This window comes from Lactuca sativa, chromosome 4 (genome assembly GCF_002870075.4).
Source record: "Lactuca sativa cultivar Salinas chromosome 4, Lsat_Salinas_v11, whole genome shotgun sequence".
NCBI lineage: Eukaryota > Viridiplantae > Streptophyta > Magnoliopsida > Asterales > Asteraceae > Lactuca > Lactuca sativa.
The window spans coordinates 125,396,899-125,418,512 of NC_056626.2; the positions used below are offsets into that span (position 1 = coordinate 125,396,899).

General features: G+C 36.2%; 2 protein-coding genes across 2 annotated transcripts; one reads left to right on the forward strand and one right to left on the reverse strand.

Annotated features, from left to right (window-relative positions):
• Positions 1–4,918: 4,918 nt before the first annotated feature.
• On the forward strand, positions 4,919–7,030 carry LOC111877935 (U-box domain-containing protein 38). The gene has a single exon (XM_023874438.2). The coding sequence runs from the start codon at positions 5,248–5,250 to the stop codon at positions 6,841–6,843; it is 1,596 nt and encodes a 531-aa protein (XP_023730206.1). The 5' UTR covers positions 4,919–5,247; the 3' UTR covers positions 6,844–7,030.
• A 13,332-nt stretch (positions 7,031–20,362) lies between these two features.
• LOC111877903 (uncharacterized) lies at positions 20,363–20,938 on the reverse strand. Its single transcript, XM_023874406.1, has one exon. The coding sequence runs from the start codon at positions 20,936–20,938 to the stop codon at positions 20,363–20,365; it is 576 nt and encodes a 191-aa protein (XP_023730174.1).
• Positions 20,939–21,614: the final 676 nt, after the last annotated feature.

The window sequence follows — 21,614 nt, forward strand, 5'->3', positions numbered from 1 at the left end:
CCCCGGAACCCCTCTAAATCCGCCCCTGGTTCCATGGCATAAAGGTGCAAATTTTAAGACCATGGAATCCCCGCAAGCATATGATCAATTTTATGGTCTTTTTAGCCCTAAAAGACCATGCATGAAAGGAAAGTTTGGAGCTTTATGTGTCCAACAGATGCTAAAACCCTAGATCTAGGTTTGTATGCATGGATTTGAGATTCTATGGCCTTTTGGACAAGATTCATGTCTTATAAGAATTAGGGTTTTATCTAAACCCTTTTAGAAGAACAATGGACGGGTAAAGTTGGAAACTTTACCCTTGGAAGGGCCTTTCCAGTGGGCAAACAAGCTAGGGACCATGGATCTAGAAGATAGGGGCTTAATCTGTTAAGATGGCCAAGCAGACAGAAGAACTCGTCGAGTCCATAAGGGAACTCGACGATTTGTATCGTGTTGTCTCGATTTCAGTTAGTAGAACTCAGTGGGTCTGTAGAAGGACTCGACAAGTGGATGAGCCAGGCCGCGACTAAGCAGCCCGATAGAACTCGACGAGCCGGTGGAATGACTTTGCGAGTTGAATCGCGTTTTGGGATTTCTAAGTTATAGAACTCGGCGAGTTGGTCAACCCAGAATGTTGACTTTGACCAGAGCGTTGACTTTGACCAGGGGTAAAATAATCATTTTACCCTATGAAGAGTTATCAGTTTTTTATTAAGTGTTATTATGGAATTTATAGCCGGAGAGTCGCTGGAGCAGCAAACAGGGATTCCTCACTCGAGTTCAACATTCAGTTTGATAGGTGAGTCTTCTCCTATAGGAACGAGTCTAAGGTGTAACAACGCGAATTTTCAAAATAAATTTTTTTGATTTTTGAAAGATTCATTCATTCATAAACATTGTCAAACACATTGTATCAATGTTATTATCACAAAACATTTCCCCAGAATCTCCACAAAACTCCAATGCGTGTGTGTACGAATCATGCCGGCGCCTTCCCGCGCTCATCACTAGTACCTGAAACACATAACACAACAACTGTAAGCATAAATGCCTAGTGAGTTCCCCAAAATACTACATACAACACATACGCTACTCAAGGCTATAATACGACCCTCCGGTCGTTGTGTCTCAGCGGGACCCTCCAGTCCCGTAGCTCGTTGGACCCTTAGGTCCGGTCATAGCTCGTTGGACCCTCCGGTCCGGTCTATATCATCATACAACATACAAATATCACATAACACATAATCTCATACATAACAAATAAGACCCTCTGGTCATCACATAGTACCACTCTAGGTAACGTATAGTGAGAAGACTCACCTCAATGTCTCGGAAAATATCTGACTCGGAAGAAGTATGATCTAGCCTTCGCCTAATCACATAAAGTAATACTCCCATAATACAACTGTACTCAACCCTAAAGTCAATAAGGTCAACGGTCGAACTTAACCCGACTCGGCGAGTGCACAATGGCAATTCGGCGAGTCCACACGTGTCCACGGACTCTCTTAATCCCTCTCATGACACGTCGAGTTCTTCCCCTGACTCGACGAGTTCCACCTGGCATGAATCGAGGGGCCACCCCGACTCAACTCGCCGAGTCTCAAGAACAACTCGGCGAGTTCCAACTTGAACTCAGACCCCTGACTCTCCCTAACTCACCGAGGCATTCCCCCAACTCGGCAAGTCCACTCACTGAGTGATTAACGGGCAACCTTCATACTACTTGCCGAGTCTGTTCTTGGGACTCAGCGAGTTCATGCCATGCACAAACTCAAAACAACTTCTGAGGTCAGATCTGTTCCATACCATCATAGATCTGGCCTCCCCAAGCATGATAATCACGTAAATTTTGGACCTTGACACACATATAACATAGGAATGGTCCAAAATGGTGATTTAGCCCCAAAAAAAGACATTCCAAGCTCATGACTTCCAAAATGACTCATAAAGCTCCAAGTGTTAAGGTCTCTGGACCTCTTTGGGTCCAGATCCAGAACACAAAATCGAGGAGGGACCAAAATACCACTTAATCAATCTCTAAAAGGGTTAGGAAAACCCTAATACAAAGAATCAACACTAAAACTGAAGAAGGTCCGAGAATAATACCTCAATGCAGTCTCTATGAGCTCAAAACCACCAGAAATCGCACCTCCTTCAGCCTCCTCTTGCCTTAAACACTTCCTTGTTGCAAAAACACCCACCAAAACTCAAGATTAGCCTCTCCTTCCTCACAAACGCTCTAGATCTCTTTAGGGTTTCTCTCTGGGGTTGGTGGCCGCAAATGACGGCCATAAGGCCCTTTAAATAGGTCTCAAACCCTGAAAATTAGGGTTTCATTAAACAACGTGGACTCGCCGAGTCCACTCATGGACTCACCGAGTCCAGCTGTGAACTCGCGTACCAATCCGCAACCATACTCGGTGAGTCTAGACGCCAACTTGCCAAGTTCCCCCACAAAACTCAAAAATAAAGGAACAAAATATCATACCTGGGAATCCGGGTGTTACATAAGGCACCATGGTCGACCCGTTTATGTGTGATTGCATGTGTCAGGGTTAGCCCGATGTAGGTTTTATGTTCCGGACTTCGGTCTGATGTCGGGCGGAGCCAGATGCAGTTAGTATGCTTGATGTCTTCGTGATTCTTGCATGTATGTGATTATGTGTTCCAGACTTGGTCCGATGTCGGGACGAGCCCGAGGAATGTTATCTTTCTTGTTATGTTTATTTTTATGTATATGATTATGTCATGCTCATGATATGTATATCGGACTTCGGTCTGATGTCAGGCGGGGTCCGATGCAGGGGCTAGGCCCAAGTATGTCGGACCTCGGTCTGATGCCGGGCGGCTAGGCCTAGTATGTTATTATGTGTATAGTATGTGGTAGCTTGGGGAGACTAACTAAGCTTTGTGCTTACAGTTTTCAGTTTTGGTTTCAGGTACTTCCACTAGCAAAGGGAAGGGCTCGGGATGATCGCATGACACACACCATAGATTCAGTTTGGGATGTTTTGACTCTAATGATTACTTATATGATTTTGATACAGTATTGACATGATGTTTTGAGATACATGATCCTTGGTTTTTATTATGATGATGGATGATTATTAGTATTATTAATGATTTAAAAACGAAATTTTTGGCTTGCATTTTTGGGATGTTTCATAATGTGTAGTATATGTTGTTCATGACATGTAAACAAAAAGTATGCTTTACGTGTATTATATATTTATACTACACCTACTTATGGATATGTATAGTCTCCATATAACCCATACAATCCTTACATCCTCGGTGTTATGATAGGAGCTGATGGTTGCTACGTAGAGGCACAATAGGAATGGGTGCTTCAAATTAGTCAATATTCACACACCATAAAGAAGTGTAAGGTTAGGTACATGTGCTAATTTTTACTCCTTAACTTAAAAATGTCTTCCAAAAGGTCAGAAAAATAAAGTGAGTTGGAACTGGACAGTGAATTTAGATACATACAAACTCAAAAAGTTCTTTAATTTACAAAATAATTGTTTCAATAGTATACTTTTGTAATCATATTATTATTTAGTACATTACTATACATAAAACTCAAAAATATGGCCAAAAGGCGTTAATGAGTCACCCTGATCCGTTTGACATGTATTAAAAGTTACATGTTTGACCTAAATCTATTTTCACATGTTCACCAAACTGCCCGACCTGGCATTGTAGCCACTTGTACATTTTTTTCCCATGTGTTGATGTTAAGGAACAAATATACGAGGGCATGTATGTAAAAGTTTAGACTTAATAGGAAAAAATTACACTATGTCGGTTAAGTAAAAACAAATAACACCTTATTATGAACATTAAGGAACTTCTTCAATTTTCTAAGAAAACAATCTTCCAGTTTAATGTGTCATGTTCCATTGTTCAAATCATATACACTATGCAATTTGAAGTTGTTATATATGTGTCATGCTCTTAGTTTTTTAGGTTGTATTTGTTTATAGTTAAGGGGTCAGGTTCATATTCGAAATTGAATTCCGATTCCAATTTCGATGACCATGATCCTTAGACAGGATCTATAGGTATAGATGAAGCAAATGCGACAAGAAGAGGGACAAGATGAAGTACAACTTAGCATCAAATAACAACCATATGAGTTTCTCATGTTTTCTTATTCAGATTTCACCATTTAGAAAATCACATTTCACTAAATGGAAAACGTGTGCCTCTTCTATGTACTTAAACTAAAATATAAATGGACAATGATCCAGAAGTTTTATGTTTTGTCATTTGAATTGTATATGTTTAATTATTATTTAAGCATGTTAATTGAACAATAGATCACATTAAATTTTAATTGCCAACAATCCAAATTAGATTTTACATTGTTAGCATATGCTTTTAACAATTTCATAATAACTATAAGTTAGAAAGACAAATGTTTGAGTTTGTATTTTTGCAGGATTATGATGCCACAAAAAAATATCGTTTATATTAATCCTTTGGATTTTCGTGTGGGTCTTTACCAAAATTAGCAACTAAAAGCATGAAAAGAAATACATTATCTCATTGACCAAGATTAAACTTTATATCATCTATTATTTTTTATTCTCTGACCCTAACATCAAACAAACTTTTCATTCTACAAAATAAATAAATAAATAAATAAATAATCGTGTTTAAAAGTCGAGTAAAAATCATCATTATCATATCTATAAAAAAGTGCTATAATATATTATGAATATATAAAAGGTCGATATCGAAATTCGGAACCATATTCCGTCTATCTTCCCCAAAAAAAAATTAACATTTCGGTTTCGAGTTGTTTATAAATTAACATATTTGCTGTTTAACAATTACATTAATAAGTTTAAACTATATAATAAATCAAATATTAGATTTTTTAAATACTTGAATAACTAAACTTATTAAAACATAGACACAACGATATGCAAACAACAAAGAATGATGGCATTCAATAAAAAAGAAACACGACACAATTAAGTGAACAAGTTACGCACGTTATGTGTTTGTGGTTTTTAATAAAACAATACCAGAAAAAGAGTTGTCCAGGAGGTTACGATAATGATATCATCGGCAACCAATCCCAAATCTCCCTCACCCTAAAACCCCTTTTTCCTTTATTTTCGCCGGCGACAAGGTCTTCTCTTGAAACTTCAAAGATCCAGCTTTCCACCAACTCTAGATGGGTCCGCAGTTATTTATCATGAATCAGAATCACACCACATACTTGTTGAATTGGTAAACTGAGAAGAGATGGTGGGCAATGGTAAGCTAGGCCGGTGGAGATTTTCTTTAAGGTCTTCGGCGGCGCCGGCGAAGAAATCGGAGAAGACGAAGCCTCTCGTTGAGTTTATTTGTCCGATTTCTGGTTTATTGATGCTTGAACCGGTTGTGGTTTCCTCTGGCCAGACATTTGAGAAGACATCCGTTGACGTCTGTAAAGACCTTAAGTTTGTTCCAGTTCTCGCCGATGGGTCGAGGCCTGATTTTTCGACCGTGATCCCTAATTTAGCTCTTAAGAAGGCGATTCATAGCTGGTGTATGTCGACGGGGGCGGATTTACCTCGGGATGTGGATTATAGCTCCATTGAGGATTCAGTTCGTAGGATGATGGCTTCTTCAACTCAAAGTGAAGGTGATTCGAGGTTTAGGGATTCGGAGAGGAATTTGCTTAAAGGAATGGCGGAGAAGCCGCCGGTGATTTTGACGCACGCAGCGACGGAATTGAATCCTCGATCTATTCCTCATCATCATCATCACTTTTACTCCTCGAGTTCAGAAGAATCGGTGCTCGCGAACGTTCCAGATACTCCACCGCTTCCATTCGTGACACGTCCGTCTTGCTATTCATCTTCTCCTTCCGCTTCAACGTCGTCGGAGATAGTCGTTGACGAAACCCCAGACCCTAACTCATCCACCTCCGACGAACAACATTTCGCATCAAAGCTCCAGAGCCCCGACATTTTCGAGCAAGAACAGTGTGTGATTTCGCTGCGGAAAGTCACCAGGACCGATGAAGAACTTAGGGTTTCTCTCTGCACGCCGCGGCTGCTCTCAGCACTCCGCCAGTGTCTCCTTTCGAGGTACGCCACCGTTCAAACTAACGCCGTCGCCGCTCTAGTGAACTTATCGCTAGAGAATGCAAACAAGCTGAAGATCGTCCGGTCGGGGATCGTTCCGCCGTTGATCGACGTGTTGAAGGCCGGAGTTTCCGAGTCTCAAGAACACGCCGCCGGCGCGCTCTTCAGCCTCGCACTGGAGGAAGAGAACAAAACAGCCATCGGCGTCCTAGGTGCGTTGCAGCCGTTGCTTCACGCTCTGCACTCCGACAGCGAGCGAACTCGGAATGACTCAGCTCTAGCGTTATACCATCTCTCTTTGAAACAGAGCAACAGGGTCAAACTCGTGAAACTCGGCGCCGTTTCAACTCTGTTAACAATGCTTGAAACTGGTCTTGCCGGAAGGGTATTACTAGTATTATGCAATCTAGCCGCTTCCAATGAAGGTAAATCATCGTTGCTAGACTCAAATGCAGTGGAATGTTTATTTCGGAAATTGAGAACAGAAAATGTCAACTCCGAAGAGTCAACCCGTGAGAACTGTGTGGCGTGTTTGTACTCATTGAGTCATGGAAGTATGAGGTTCAAGGGGTTGGCGAGGGCGGCAAGAGGGGCGGAGGTGCTGCGTGTGGTGGAGGAGAATGGAAGTGAGCGGGCAAGAGAGAAGGCAAAGAGGATGCTGATGATGCTCAGGGAACGGGATGAGGCCGGAGAGAGTGTGGATTGGGATGCTATATTGGAGGGAGGAGTGAGTCAGACTCTGTTCAGAGGGAGTTCGACACAGTTCTAATGGGGTTTAGTTAGTGTAGTTGTTTTTGTTAATTTAATTTCATATAAATTGTTTTTGAGTTGTGGTTGGTGGTATGCAATGTTATGTTCGTTTGGGTGGAAGGAAATAATTGTAAATAATAATTTTTGTAACCCTTCTCTTTGTAAAACACTTTGTAAAGCTTTTTTTAGGTGTTTTGCTTTGAAAATGGTATCTAAGTGAATGGTATATTTGACATATTCAAAGAGAACGTAACAAAAATCAAGGGAGTGGGGTGTTCTCCCTCAATGAATCCATTGTGCTTTTGTGAATCCATTTTGCTTTGTGTGATGCGAAATTGCGAATCCATTGTGAGGATCCATTATTCATATGTAAATCAATTGGTCATAAATGTGAACCCATTTTGGTTTGTGGATCCATATCTTATTAATCGAATCGGAATCAATTTATATGTGCTTAAATTTGAATCCATATCTTTACTAATTGTAAAATTAATCAATATATATATATATATATATATATATATATATATATATATATATATATATATATATATATATATATATATATATATATATATATATATATATATATAATCATTAAAAAATAGTTAAATCAATTATTAATCTAGAATTATATACAAGCAAATTATATTTTTTATGAATCTTTAAAAAAAATACTAGTATAAAAAAGTAGGATGATTATTTCCTAGGCCCAGGCAAAAAAAAAAAAGTTGTGGTGTTAGTTTTCAACAGGGTGTGGCCTAAATACTACTCTCAAAATTTTCCACATTTCTAAAACGTAACGGTGTATTTCGCAGCCAAACTAGGGACCAAAGCAAAATTATGGACCCTATCATAATTTTTTTTCTTCTTCTAAAAAGTGGTTTATCGTTTTGACAGTGGTCTGCGGAATTCACATTAATAATCAAACGACATTACCTTTAATCTCTTTGAATTGGCATTTATTTATATAAACTAGGAGGGGCTTCGTTCAAGAACGTTTTTTTGTGTTTTTTCATGTAAAAATGTAGATGCAGATTGGAAGGACCAAAAGTGTCAAAGTGACTAAAAAATTATGGCAAAAACCTAAAAACACTAAAGGTTACTATTGCTAGGATCAACATATATATATATATATATATATATATATATATATATATATATATATATATATATATATATATATATATAGAGAGAGAGAGAGAGAGAGAGAGAGAGTTTATTTGAGACCATCTATATTTTATGAGACATGAGGACCAAATATTAGTCTTTCATTAAATTTGATCTTGTGGCTTATAAAAAAACGGATTAACACTAATTAATCTAACTAATTAGTTAATTATGAACAGATTAGTCACTAAGTTAAATATAACATGACTACTACATCTGATACACAATTAACGTCATCTTCAAGAACATCTTCATCTACTTCGATTTTTCTACCAAAATTATCGCTCTTATGTGATCAACATTTCTTAATCTTCTCATGTAATCGATCTTCAATCTCCTTAAATCTTCACTTATTTTAAACATATCATCCTCTGGTTTTTTGAGATTGCTTGATCGAAGAATGATTGTATCCTATCTAAATCATAGCTTCTAAATTCATGATTTTTGTGTTTTCCGAGTTCATCTTCTTCATTCTTCTACATATGTAATTGATAGTCGGATTGATTGGGGTTGATTTTCATCTATCGACATCTGGGGGGTAATCATCAGATAGAGGTTATTTTCAACAATATACTTCATCAAATCACATATATCACCATCAAAATGTAATCGATTTTTAGCATCATAATCATCCATTTTCAACAGAAAGAGTTAGTTTTTCTTCGTTGATCTTCAATTTCAATAATTCTTCATCAAATCACATTTGTTTAGTTGTTTTAGATCTATTTTGAGCACTTTCAAGATTCGATTTCTATTTATCAGATGTATGATTTTTACAAATTGTCAAGGTTTGACTTAGAGCACTTTTAAGGTTTGATTTTCAAGCAATGTGTTTTGTAAAATTGATAAGGTATGTACAAAGTAATTATTGTTATTTAACAAATTCATTTAAACTATACATGTTTTCTACATGTTTGATGAAAGTCCTGAATGAAAAAAGGAGTTAGACATATCACCCCTTCTCATGACTAAATTATCCTTTAAGAATATGAGTACATTTCCAAAATATTAGTCACAATTAATGGCAAATAATACCATATTGACTACTGTTATTAAACTTACCATAGTTTTGTTAAACTTATGTTTTTTTTCTATAGACACATAATGTCAGTGGTCTTTTTAGCACCATTTTTTTTAATACGCTCTTGTTAACTTTCCAGAAAAGAAGTTGTACCAAAGAAAATATTGCTTACTTTTAGACCCGTTTCTAGAATATTATCATTATCATAATTGTGTTAAAAAAATATTCAAACATAAAAGTTGGAGACGTCTTTTTTAACAATATGGAGTGCTCTAACTGATGTGTAGTAAGGGTTGTACTTAATAAAATATTGATAGACTTAGAATATTTTTTTGCTTATATTTGTTTTCATTGTTTGTTTTATGATCGATTATATTACTATATTATGTTGTTGTATCATCACTTACATTACTTTAACATGTTGACGTGAATTTCAAATATTTGTATAATCCATGTTTGATTCTAACAATTCTTTCATTCTTTGTTGTAGATTCTTTTAGCTAATGAATCCGAACTTGAATGAAACTTTAATATTTCAAACTATAAATTCTTACAACAGATGCTGAGATTAATGAATATTTAATAGATCTTATATGTTATAAACATGTAATAGATTTTTATGGATTATGGCGCAATGTTATCTTATTATAACTTTGTAAAATCCCTTTGAAATCCATCATTCCTCTTTTTATCTAACAGTGTAAGCTTCTGATAGATTTATTATGGTACAAACTTGAAATGTGGTTTCAAACTATCAGGTTTTAAGAATACCTATAGACAATTTTTGATATTTTTCTAATAATATTTGTTTCATTCTACAAATTTATGTGGTTCTCACTGGTTTGAAAAGTTTATTATGTGGATTTCCTAAACAGTTGAAGGACCGCGAGAAGGGGGGGGGGGGGGATGGGTGGGGAGGGGAGGGGATTAGAATATTATACATTGTTTTAGAATATTACACCTTATAACATCATGATAGATATTTTATGGTACAAACTTGAAATATTTTTCCAAATCATTCGGATTAGAATTTTACATATTATATTAGAATATTACACTTTATATCACAATTTTAGAATATTTCACATTAATATCATAATAATATACGTATTTCGTAATATTACACGCTAACATAAGAAATTTTGTTTTCTATAAGTTGTTTTGTTTCTTATAAATTATTTTAGATATTCTTCTAACATTATAAATCTTACACTTACAATATTACACAACACTGTCATAATATTACATATAATATTAGAATCTTACATAGTATAAGTTCATTTGATACATTACAACACAATTTTAGAATATTATACATAATTTCATAATATTACATATTAACAACAGAATATTAATATTTCAAACATAGAATAACTAGAATAATAACATATCAATGAGTATTAGAAAAACTCAAATTTAATTAGGCATTGTTCTATTAGAATATTCTACATATACACATTATTTTCGTGTAATAAATCAAATTATTTAACAAATAACCGAAAGCATTATTTTAGTATATTATCAACACCACACACACAACCCATAATATTATTCTAATAGAATATTATACATGCAAACTTAATTTTAAGCTCAAATAATATGTGAAAGATATTTAGAATTCAACAATATTATGAAAATTATACATTAATAAACAACACATTAATCATTAAACCAACAACATTCTTGTAACATTAACTTTTAACTTTAGAATAGAAAAAACATCATAAATGGTCCCTGTGGTTACCCAAAATCTGAAGTTTAGTCCTCGTGGTTTAAAAACCTCATAAATGGTCCCTGTGTTTTCAAAACTTTTGATGTTTGGTCCTTTTTGCTAACTCCGTTAAATTTGTCCGTTAACCGAAGGGTACTTTTGTCATTTCACCACCACAGGGACCATTTATGATGTTTTCTCATATTTTCTTTAAAAAAAATTAAACATAATTAAATATATAAAAGGTCTCTCTCTCTCTCTCTCTCTCTCTCTCTCTCTCTCTCTCTAATCTCACAAAAGATAAAAACACATATACATGACACAAATGAAAAAACCCATTTGAAACTCTCGTTGAAGGCGACATAGAGCTGAGATCTAAAGAGCTTTTGTTCAGTTTCAATCAAAGACAAACACACGCCTCCGATGCTGGTTCGATTCGGGGAAGGAGAAATCGGAAGCAGAAATCGACGGAGGGTGGTGGCAATCGATAGTAAAGGAATGAGCACTTCCATTTCTTGTCTAATTCGTAGAAAGGAGAAGGAGAACAAAATCAAGAAAAAAACACGTAGACATCAAAGATTTTTGGTCCTGTGTTTGATTTTTCGAGTAAGGAACGAGCACCTCCGGTGCCCTCACTAGTTCGTAGAGGGAGGAAGAAACGAAAGCATCAAGGACTACTAAAGCAGTTCCTGCACTTTCTATCTCGAAAAGAAATATGGAGAGGAAGGGAGAGGCGGTACGATGGAAGCAGGGCAACAACAACAGTACAGGTAGGTGTTTGGCTGCTATGGATTCGACGAAAGAAGAAGAAAAGGTACGAGGGGGTTGTTGCCCTCTTGTTTGCCGGAAAAACTCCATCTCTGGAGGGGGTTTCTTTGATTGAAATTGAATAGAAAAAAGGGAAGAACAAGGGCTGAACTGGACAGTGAATTTTAGGGGTGTTTTGTTGCTTTGCTCGACAGAAAAAGGAAGAAGGAGGGATGAGGGGTTGCTGCTACTCTATTACAGGAAAACCGCAAGAACACCATCTCTAATGGAGATGTTTTTGGTTGCCTATCGAAGAGAGAGAGAGAGAGAGAGAGAGAGAGAGAGAGAGAGATTTTATATATATATTAAATAATAATATTTAATTTAAAGAAAAAGAGAGAAAACATCATAAATGGTCCCTATGGTAGTGAAATGACGAAAATACCCTTCAGTTAACAGACATAACTTAACGGAGTTAGTAATAAGGACCAATCGTCAAAAGTTTTGAAACCATAGGGACCATCTATGAGGTTTTTAAACCACGGAGACTAAACTTCAGATTTTGGGTAACCACATGGACCATTTATGATGTTTTTTCTTTAGAATATTACATATTCTAAAATCAGAATATGACACATAATTTTAGAATATTTCAAATTACTTCATTGTTAATAAAGTACTATCACAATACTTAACAAAAAGGTTCAAAATAAGTTGTTTCCAACAAAAGTAGAATGTCTAAAATCATATATTACATATTATTTAACAAAAATATTCGAAAAAAAATTGTTTCCAACAAAATCAAAATGTATAAAATGATAATATGACACAATTTTAGAGTATTTCATATTACTTTATATATGTCAAATATAATTAGAATATCACACATTACATGACTAAAATGATTAGAGCAAGTAGTTTATGACAAAAGAACATCTAAAAAACATCTGACTCTTCAAATTAGAATATGTAGAATATCAAGTTTTCAAATAAAAATTTATAATATTAGAATCTTACATAATATAAGTTTATTTTACTCATTATAAAATATTAGAATATTACACTTTAATATCATAATATCATACACAGTTTCAAAATATTACTCCATCTGTCCTAATATTATTGTCAACACACAAAAAACACGCAGATTAAGAAAAACATTAATTTCCACTAACTTTATATAATAAAATGACAGTTTTGTCCTTACTTTGCATTTAATGTTCCATTAAATGCATTTTGTTAAGTAATAATGAGGGGGTATTTTGGTAAAAATGTTATTTATTTTTAGAAGTGGATTATTATTTTGGGACAAACCAAAAAGGAAAGATAGACTATAATTTTGGGACGGAGGGAGTACATCTTAACACAATATTAAACATTGAACAATTAGAATAACAAGAATAATAACATCTTAATGAGTATAACATAAGCCTAAATTTAATTAGGTATTATTCTATCAGAACAATCTACATATAACTTTTATAATATCCTACACCATTATTATTTTAGAGTATTCTAACTTTTAGAAAACAGATAACATATAACATTTATTCTAATAGAATATTCTATGTCACACCCCAAACCGGAACGACGGAAACGTTCTGGGGCGGAGGACGTCATGCGTAGTATCACAACAATTGTATCATTGCAAGCATAGTAAACACAACCAAACATTGAATACATATATGAATAAGGTTTACATTGTCTTAGTACATAGTTTTGTTCATATCCACAGTAAAATAGAAAGACATGACTCTAACGCTACGACTTCTCTAATCTCCTGAAAGTACCTGTCTACTAATCCCCTGAGAATACAAGCAGTTTTGAAAGAATATCTGCATAAAGCTGGTGAGTTCATAAGCATTTAGTTTTTGGTGGAAAATGTTCTTTGTTTCTTTGGAAAAGTGTTACTCAAGAAAATCCCATATTTTCTTATGAAAAACTGTTTCGAAAAAGTATCTATTAGTAGAAAATAAACCATCAGTTTTAGAAATGTCGGTGTTATCCTGGGAAAATCCCATATTTTCCCTAAAAATAAGTTATCTGTCTTAGAGGTAGAGATGCAAGTTTAGAAACCCTGATTACTATCACAATATATATAAACGTAGTTTTATTACTCAAAATAAAACAAATGAAGAGTAGAGTCCGTAAACCAAAGTTAGTTTATACTTATTTGCGAGTCGTATAACCATACTTGATATGACCAAGAGACCTTTATAACATTCCTCAGGCATTAAGCTAAATGACATTTGTTCACCACAGGCATGCCTGCCTAACTGTAGCTAGCAGTTCTAGTGTGGGATTGTCAGTCCCGAATAGATCTATTCACAAATCTCACGCTCTCCCTCCATGAGACTCTGGTTATACTAAAGGATTTATCCCTGTACACCTAAAGGTACAGTATTGAAATAGCGCCTCACAGTTCGGTATAATCTAGTTCACTAGCGGGAAACAACATAAAACAATGAAATAATTGTATTCTATACTCCTGATAAAATATATAACATAAACTAAATCTGTCATTGTTTATATATATATCCATTCATGAAATCTGATTTGGTAAAAACTGCCTAGAGGGTTATCCCAAACTATACCCATTATAGTTTATTAGAGTTGATATAGAAATTTATTTGTAAAAACCATTTTGAAAGCTATGAAGTTAGATTTCCAAAGTAAAAGTTTCCCTTATGCTCAATATATTACAAAAAGGGATAAAATATCTGAATATGTTATTAAACGTGGAAATCATTGGACCGTATTAATAAGTTTAAAACTTAATAAAATACTTTAAGTTTGGTTTGTATTCCCCCCTGAAAACATTAAAAACATAAAAAATGTAGGGGTATGAACTCACCGTTTTGACGTGTGATTCAAATGTAGGATCGTTAGGGATGTTGAGTGTCAAGTGCAACCTCGAGCACAAACGGACCCTATTTAACATATAACGATGTATGGACAAGTTATTGTATAATACAACTAATCATGATAAACAACACCCTACGGGACTAGGAAACACTTGGGACAAGTGTTACAAACATATATGATTGTATGAAGGGAGTGTAAGGCCACACAAAAGAGTGTGTGGTCGGAGTGTGTGGTCGGAGTGTGCGGTAAGAGTGTGTGGTCCGAGTGTGTGGTCGGAGTGTGTGGTCGGAGTGTGTGGTCAGAGTGTGTGGTCAAAGTGTGCGGCCACCAAGAAGGTGTGCGGCCGTACCCCTTCATGATCATGCTAAAGTGGTCGAATTTAAGGTGAATCAAGGCTCAAATCATGAAGTCTTTCAAGTATAGCAAGCTAAAAGTGTCACACCCCAAAACCGATAACGGCGGAATACGTTTCGGGGTGGATGACGTAGTGTACAGTATCATCACAATTGCATAATAGTAAAAAAAAGAAACATACAACCATTGCATTTACATATTGAATTTAATTACAAGTGTGTTTTGTAATGTTTAACAATCACCCAAAAGTAAATCAAAATATAAGAGATGGGTCTTGTGTGCTCCACCTTCTCCAAAAATGCTGCGTCTGTACCTGTCTATCTTTGACCTGAAGATACAAGTTATTTTGAAAACGAATATCAGCATAAAGCTGGTGAGTTCATAAGAGTTTAGTGTGAGATTTTGTATACAAAACATTAGTGTGAAAAGTGCGTCATTTATATTCATAAGTAGTAGAAACTTAGAAAATCTCATATTTTCCAGAAAATACATTGCAAGTGACAACCTGTGAAAAGTATGCATTCTTCATTTCTTTGAAACAGTTTATTGTAAAAGTATATTGGAAAATCTCCGAATAGTAAATGTGATAGAATAGGTTAAGCCTGTAATCAGTGATAGAGGTGCAAGCTTCCTTTAGTGATAGATACTTACTTACTTCGGGATGTAGTTTAGCGTTTAGTGTAGTATTTTAGTGTAGTTATAGTGTATCTCTTGTATGTACTAATAGTGAGGATAATAGAGGATCCCATGACCTTACCAGTCATGCACAGTATAGTGAGGTAGTGGCATCCCTGGGCCTGCACGGCGCGGACTGAAATTAACAGTCGGGATGTAATAGCGTCTGCCCCGTATAGATCTATACATGTAGTGTCGTCTTCCTTATCGGAAAACTCCGGGCGTAATGGGTAGCGAATAGAGTATCTCGTAGTGGGTTAGTGTATTATTGTTTGTTTAGTGTTTTCTCTTTTGTTATAGCGTAGTAACCTTTAATGTTGATCATAGTGTATTCTCTCACTAGTGTATTGTCTGGTAATAGTGAGTATCATAGCGTAGAGAGTATTGACTTTAGCGAGTAGTAGTAGTAACAACATTAACTATACCTATTATAGTTAACTTAGTGTGGATGGTTCTTGACATATTAGTGACTTTAGTATTTAGTGAAAGAAGAATTATTCGTATCCCATACTGATATACAAGTTATATAACTAAGAAATCAACGACAGTCGGACAGATAACTACTACCCTAAGCCCACAATCAAACAAGAACAGGAAATAAGGCGAGATATCGGTCCTAAGTCTTCCAAGTCTTACTTATATAAATATATCAGAGTGGTTACATTTTATAAGTAAATTGATTTAAAGAAAAGCATTTTTCCAAAAGAACATTTAAAATCTGGCTTACTGTTTAAAAATAGTTTTGAAAATGTAAAAACCTGTTTATAAGGCTTAGTGACAAATCACATGTGATTTGAACTAAGGATAGTGAATCACATGTGATTAATCCTTGTAATGCGGAAATCGTTCTGTAAACCTTTCCATAAACATTTATAAGCAACTTGTATATCCCCCCTAAAACATTTGAAAGGTTCATTAAAGGGGTATGAACTCACCTGAAATCGCGTAATTCGGGTGAATCGGGTAAATCGGGTAAAAGTGTCGGTTGAGCGTTTGGTACTAAATAACCACTTGAGCACCTTTTAGGACCCTAATGTCATAAGAAATATGTATTTTACAAGAAGTTAATCATCTTATACTTTTCATTATATTATTTGGACATTCTAGCATCGTTTTCGGGGTTTTAGGGCCTAGAAAGGGTTCCCGGGAGTGGTACAAGGCCATGAATGATTTACGGGAGGGTCCATGAGCTCACTCCCTTGGAGTTTACGGCCTAAAGGCCACCCTTTGGGATTTTACGGCCGTAAGCCCCCTAGGCTTGGCCGTAAACTCATGTGGTACTCCAAAATGTATATTTAAGGCCTTATTTCACTTCCTTACTTTAATGGTATGTGTTTTGGACCAAAAGAGAGGGATTAAACTCTTAATTTGTGACATTTTTGGGGAGTTTACGGACAAGACTTGTTCTTGGGCCGTAAAATCCATTAAATCCTTCAAGATGTATGTTTAAATGGTACAACATGTTCTCATTCACCTTAGATAAATCCTAGAAGGCCCTATAATGAGTTTTGGGACAATTTGGCATGAAATTTGGGGAGTTTACGGCCCAATAATATCCTTGGCCATAAACTCTTCATTTTGCCTCAAAATGGGAAGTTTAATGGTGCAACACACTTCCAAAGGTCTTAGCTAAATTCCTTACATGCATTTGAGTGGTTTAGGGACTTGTTTGACACAAAAACATGGGTGTTTACGGCCCAAGCTTAGCCTTGGCTATAAACTCTTCTTTTTGTGTTCAAATGATGTTGTTTGATGCATTTAAGCCTTCCTTGTTGACAAGTCTAAATTACCAAACACCCCAAATGAGTTTTTGGGGCTTTAAACAAGGATTTGTGGGGTGTTTGAGGTGTTTACGGCCTAAGCACAAGCTTGGGCCATAAAATCCTTTTTAAACATCAATTTCTTGTGTTTTAGTGTCCAAACTCTTCTAGGTATATGCCTTAATTAGTATACTAGCTTAAAGGAAGGAAAAACATGGTCTTTGGCATGATTTTGGGGGTTTACGGCCTAAGAAGCTTCTTAGGTCGTAAACTCCTTTTTGGTCCTTGATTTCTATGATTTTGGCTTCTAAATTCAATGAAGTATGTCTAGATTAAGATAGAGGATGAGTACTTACGTTTGGAAGTCGGAAATTAGCGGAATTGGGGTCGATTTCGAGTCTAGAGAGAGAAAGTAGTGAGAGAGAGTGAATGTGTGGTAAAAGAGTGTTCAAATGTTGTGCACACTCATTTCATATGTCTCGGGTATCGCACCCGATACACGGCTACCCGATGTTTAAAGTTAACTGGGTTAAAACTTTTTACCCGGGTGAAGTGGTTGAAAAAGTCATACAACTCTATTAGGTTAAACGGGGTTAACACATACGAGTTATATTTCTTATGATAATATCAATACATGCATATACTTAGATATTCAGTTATTGACGATTCCAAATATTACATAAAATAACGTATAGTGACGCATTCCGTTAGTGAAAATGGGATTTGTAACGGGAATAGATTTGGGGTTGTCACAAAAAGGATGGAATACTTACGTTTTTGAAGCCTTAGAAGTGTTTGTGGTTGATTCAAGTATATATATATATATATATATATATATATATATATATAGAGAGAGAGAGAGAGAGAGAGGTGTACGGTTGAGGAGAGGGGAAATGAAGTGAAAATGAGGCTCATCTATATATAAATAATGGGTGTACGGCCACACACTCGGGTTTGCGGCCACACACTCGGGTGTGCGTCCACACACTCATTACACTCCTCTAGAGGGAGTGTTTGGCCTTTTTGCAACCCTAAATCTTAAACCAACCCAACCCTAAGTCAAAATTTGGTTGTACGAGGCTTTAGATCATCCAAACAGACTCAAACAATGCTAAAAGATAGCTGAAACAAGTTTAACATTGATAGTATTGAATAGGTCAAGAGGGTAGAAGTTCTGGGCCGTCACATCATCCCCCCGTTAAAGGGAATTTCGTCCAGAAATTCAAGGATAGAGTACAAATCATGAACTTGGAAAGAGGTGAGGGTATAATTGTTTCATTAAGTTCTCGCGCTCCCAAGTTAATTCAGGTCTCCGCTTGGCATTCCAGCGAACCTTCACTATAGGGATGCGACTTTGCTTCATACATTTGACTTCCTGGTCCATGATCTCAATAGGTTCTTACACGAAATGTAGACTTTCGTCTAGCTCAATCTCGTCGAGAGGAATCACAAGAGTTTCGTCGGACAGACACTTCTTTAGGTTTGGTACGTGGAAGACAGGATGGACGCTGCTGAGTTCTCATGGTAATTGGAGTTTGTATGCTACGGGACCGATCCTGGCAAGGATCTCGAATGGTCCAATGTTCCTTGGATTTAGATTTCCACGCTTTCCGAAACGTATCATGCCTTTCCATGGTGATTTCAAGACTAGTGAGAGTATTGTCGTGGACTTGACTCTTGACTAGTTGCATGTTGCCCACCTCAGCCCAGCACAGAGGGGATCTATACTTACAACCATAGAGACTTCATGTGGTGCAACCTTGATGATGGAATGGTCTTCGGTGTTGCAAGAAAGTTCCACTAAGGGTAGATGAGTGTCCCACGACCTATCTATAATTGTTCGGATTGTTCTCTTACTTTGTCCATTTCTTTGTGGATGATACTCTTCGCATGAATACTTTCGGGTTTCGAAGAGAGGTGAATTTTCGAAGTTTGCATCTAGTTTGACGTTACGAGAGACGAGAGTTTCGCGATTGAACGATTTAAGACAAAAGGGTTTGGTATACATAGACTCAGTCGGACTAAGCAGGACAACGTCGTAGAATCGCACGTTAAGTTAGTTTGGAAGGATTGTTTTGTTAGGACATTGATGCCCCTGGTTAATTGTCTCTGGTGTTTTCTATGTTTGAAGTTAACAGGTACTACTAACACGTGAGATAGTAATCACAATTATGAAAAATTATTGGGGTTTTCGAAATTGTACCAAAACAAGGCAGGGTCCTTCGATGCTTCCTCCTTCTCTGAGGTCAGACTCCTCCTATTTCCTCATTGTTCTTTTATGTTGGGTAGTCTATTTTGAAGTGTCCCATTTCGCCACGTGTACCGCACACTTGAACTATGCTAGCATCGGTAGTGGAAGTGAATCAGTGATGCGCTGAGTCGGGGTCTTTGCAGAGCGAGCTTCCTGACCATTCTTAGCCCTTGGACAATTTCTTTTGAAATGTCCGGGTTTGCCACAATTGTAGCAAACTTGACCCATCTTTTCACCTGAAATCGAGGCGTTTGACGGTGCTAGTGCTCTGTAGTAACAAGCTGTGTGTCCTTGCCTGATGCAGCTCATACATTTCGATTCACCGCATTTTCCTACGTGGGTGAAGTTACATTACTCACAATTTGGAAGTTTTCCAGCATATCGTTGCACTGGCGTTGTCACCAGTCTGGCGGATGTTGTGGCAGTAGGAGTTGTCACGGGTTGTTGTCTCTTGGCAAGTTTCTGAGACAACTTGCACTCCCTCTTGTTCCAAAATTTTTGTTTTGTGCTCTTAGGTTTGGGAGTTGGAGTGTCCTCCTGGATAAGCCCTTGTTGGTTTTCTGGTGTTTCGTTACAGTTCGAGAGGTGAAAATTGTTCCCATTTGTGATGTTAGCTTTAAGAACAGCTAGGGCAACCAGTGGCAGAGCCAGGGTCAAACTTAAGGGGTATCCCAAAAAAAAATTGTGTAATATACAATAACGAAAAAAAATAAAAACCGCAATTTCATTAGATATAAAGTTCAATTTCCATAACAAAATTACATTTTAAAGTTCACCTCTTCGATCTTTCATTTTATGAAAGCGAGTAATTACATTTTCAGTCTTAACATTCTCTAGTGCTTCTTTTTCTACACTACAAATCAAATCACCATTCATAACATCGTCACCTATTCTATTACGCATATCGGTCTTCAAGAACTTCATTGCAGAAAAACACCGTTCAACGGTTGCGGTTGCGACGGGCAAAACCAAAGCTAGTTTTAATTATCTATAAACCAAAGGAAAAGAGAGGTGCTTCCCGGTTTCCACCAACAAACGAGAGAGGCCGGCAATTCCATTCAAGTTGAAAAATCTTTCATCATGGAGCAAAGAGTGATAATAGATATCAAGTTGTCCATTAAGTTGCGCCCTTTCTGAATCGTCAAAATCGTTTTTGTATATCTCACTTAGCTTTAACAACTTTGTTTTATCAAAACTAGAAAATGAGTCACAAGGACTCAATGCCGCCATGTTCTCCATCAACTCCGTGCCAACTTCACTAAATCTATCCCCAAATTTTTGAATTTGCATATCTAAAATTGTGTTAAAAATCACAACTTCAAAATGATGTTGATTAGTCTTATTGGTCTTACGCTTGCGTGGGGTAACATAATATCCCGACATATCCACAATTTCAATACTATGTTTTTCACAAAAAGCACATATCTTCTTCCAAATTTGTGGAAACCCATCTTTTCTAAAAACTAGCAATGCTTTCTTTGTCCCTTTTACTAACAAAGCCGCTTCCAAAATATTTTGATCTTTTTTTGAAGATGCTTTGACAAGGTATCCGTGAGACATAGAATTTCCAACATCAAGTGTAAAAGAAACACGAAATCAGGTATCTTGAAATATGACAAAATACTCTTTGCTTGATTAGAATTAGATAAAGTAGACCCCTCCTCTTTGACATATTTAAGTACCGTAAACAACTTCTGCAAACAAATTCACCAAACTTACAATTGTTCTAAAATGTGAACACCATCTAGTATCTCCAGCTCGAACAAGAGAAATCTCTTGATTCAACCCTTTTCATGTTTCTGTTTCGCCGATACCAAATTCAGCTGCCACTCTTTCTTTTTGCATCTCTCGTATCATATCTTTTCTCTTACAAGAACCACAAACGACAGTAACCACCAAAGCTAGTTGTTCAAAGAATTCATCAACATCATCATGTGTCTTTGCAACCGCCGCAACCACTAATTGAAGTTGGTGTGCAAAACAATGTATATAATGTGCAAAACTGTTTTCATTTAAAATCAAAGATTTCAAACCGTTGAATGCACCACTCATATTACTTGCTCCATCATAACCTTGTCCCCTCACCTATATATTTAAAAAAAATTAATAAAAAAACTATAAGAAATAAAAATAAAACTAATATCGTATTAAAATTTAAAGGAATAAATATTTTATGATTTCTCACCTGAGTCATACTCAAGTTATTGTTGGAAAATACGGTATCAATGGCGGCTTT

What these genes read in the sequence shown, in the direction of transcription:
- LOC111877935 (XM_023874438.2), top strand. Translation starts at nt 5,248, where the DNA reads ATGGTGGGCAATGGTAAGCTAGGCCGGTGGAGATTTTCTTTAAGGTCT.
- LOC111877903 (XM_023874406.1), bottom strand. Translation starts at nt 20,938, where the DNA reads ATGTCTCACGGATACCTTGTCAAAGCATCTTCAAAAAAAGATCAAAAT.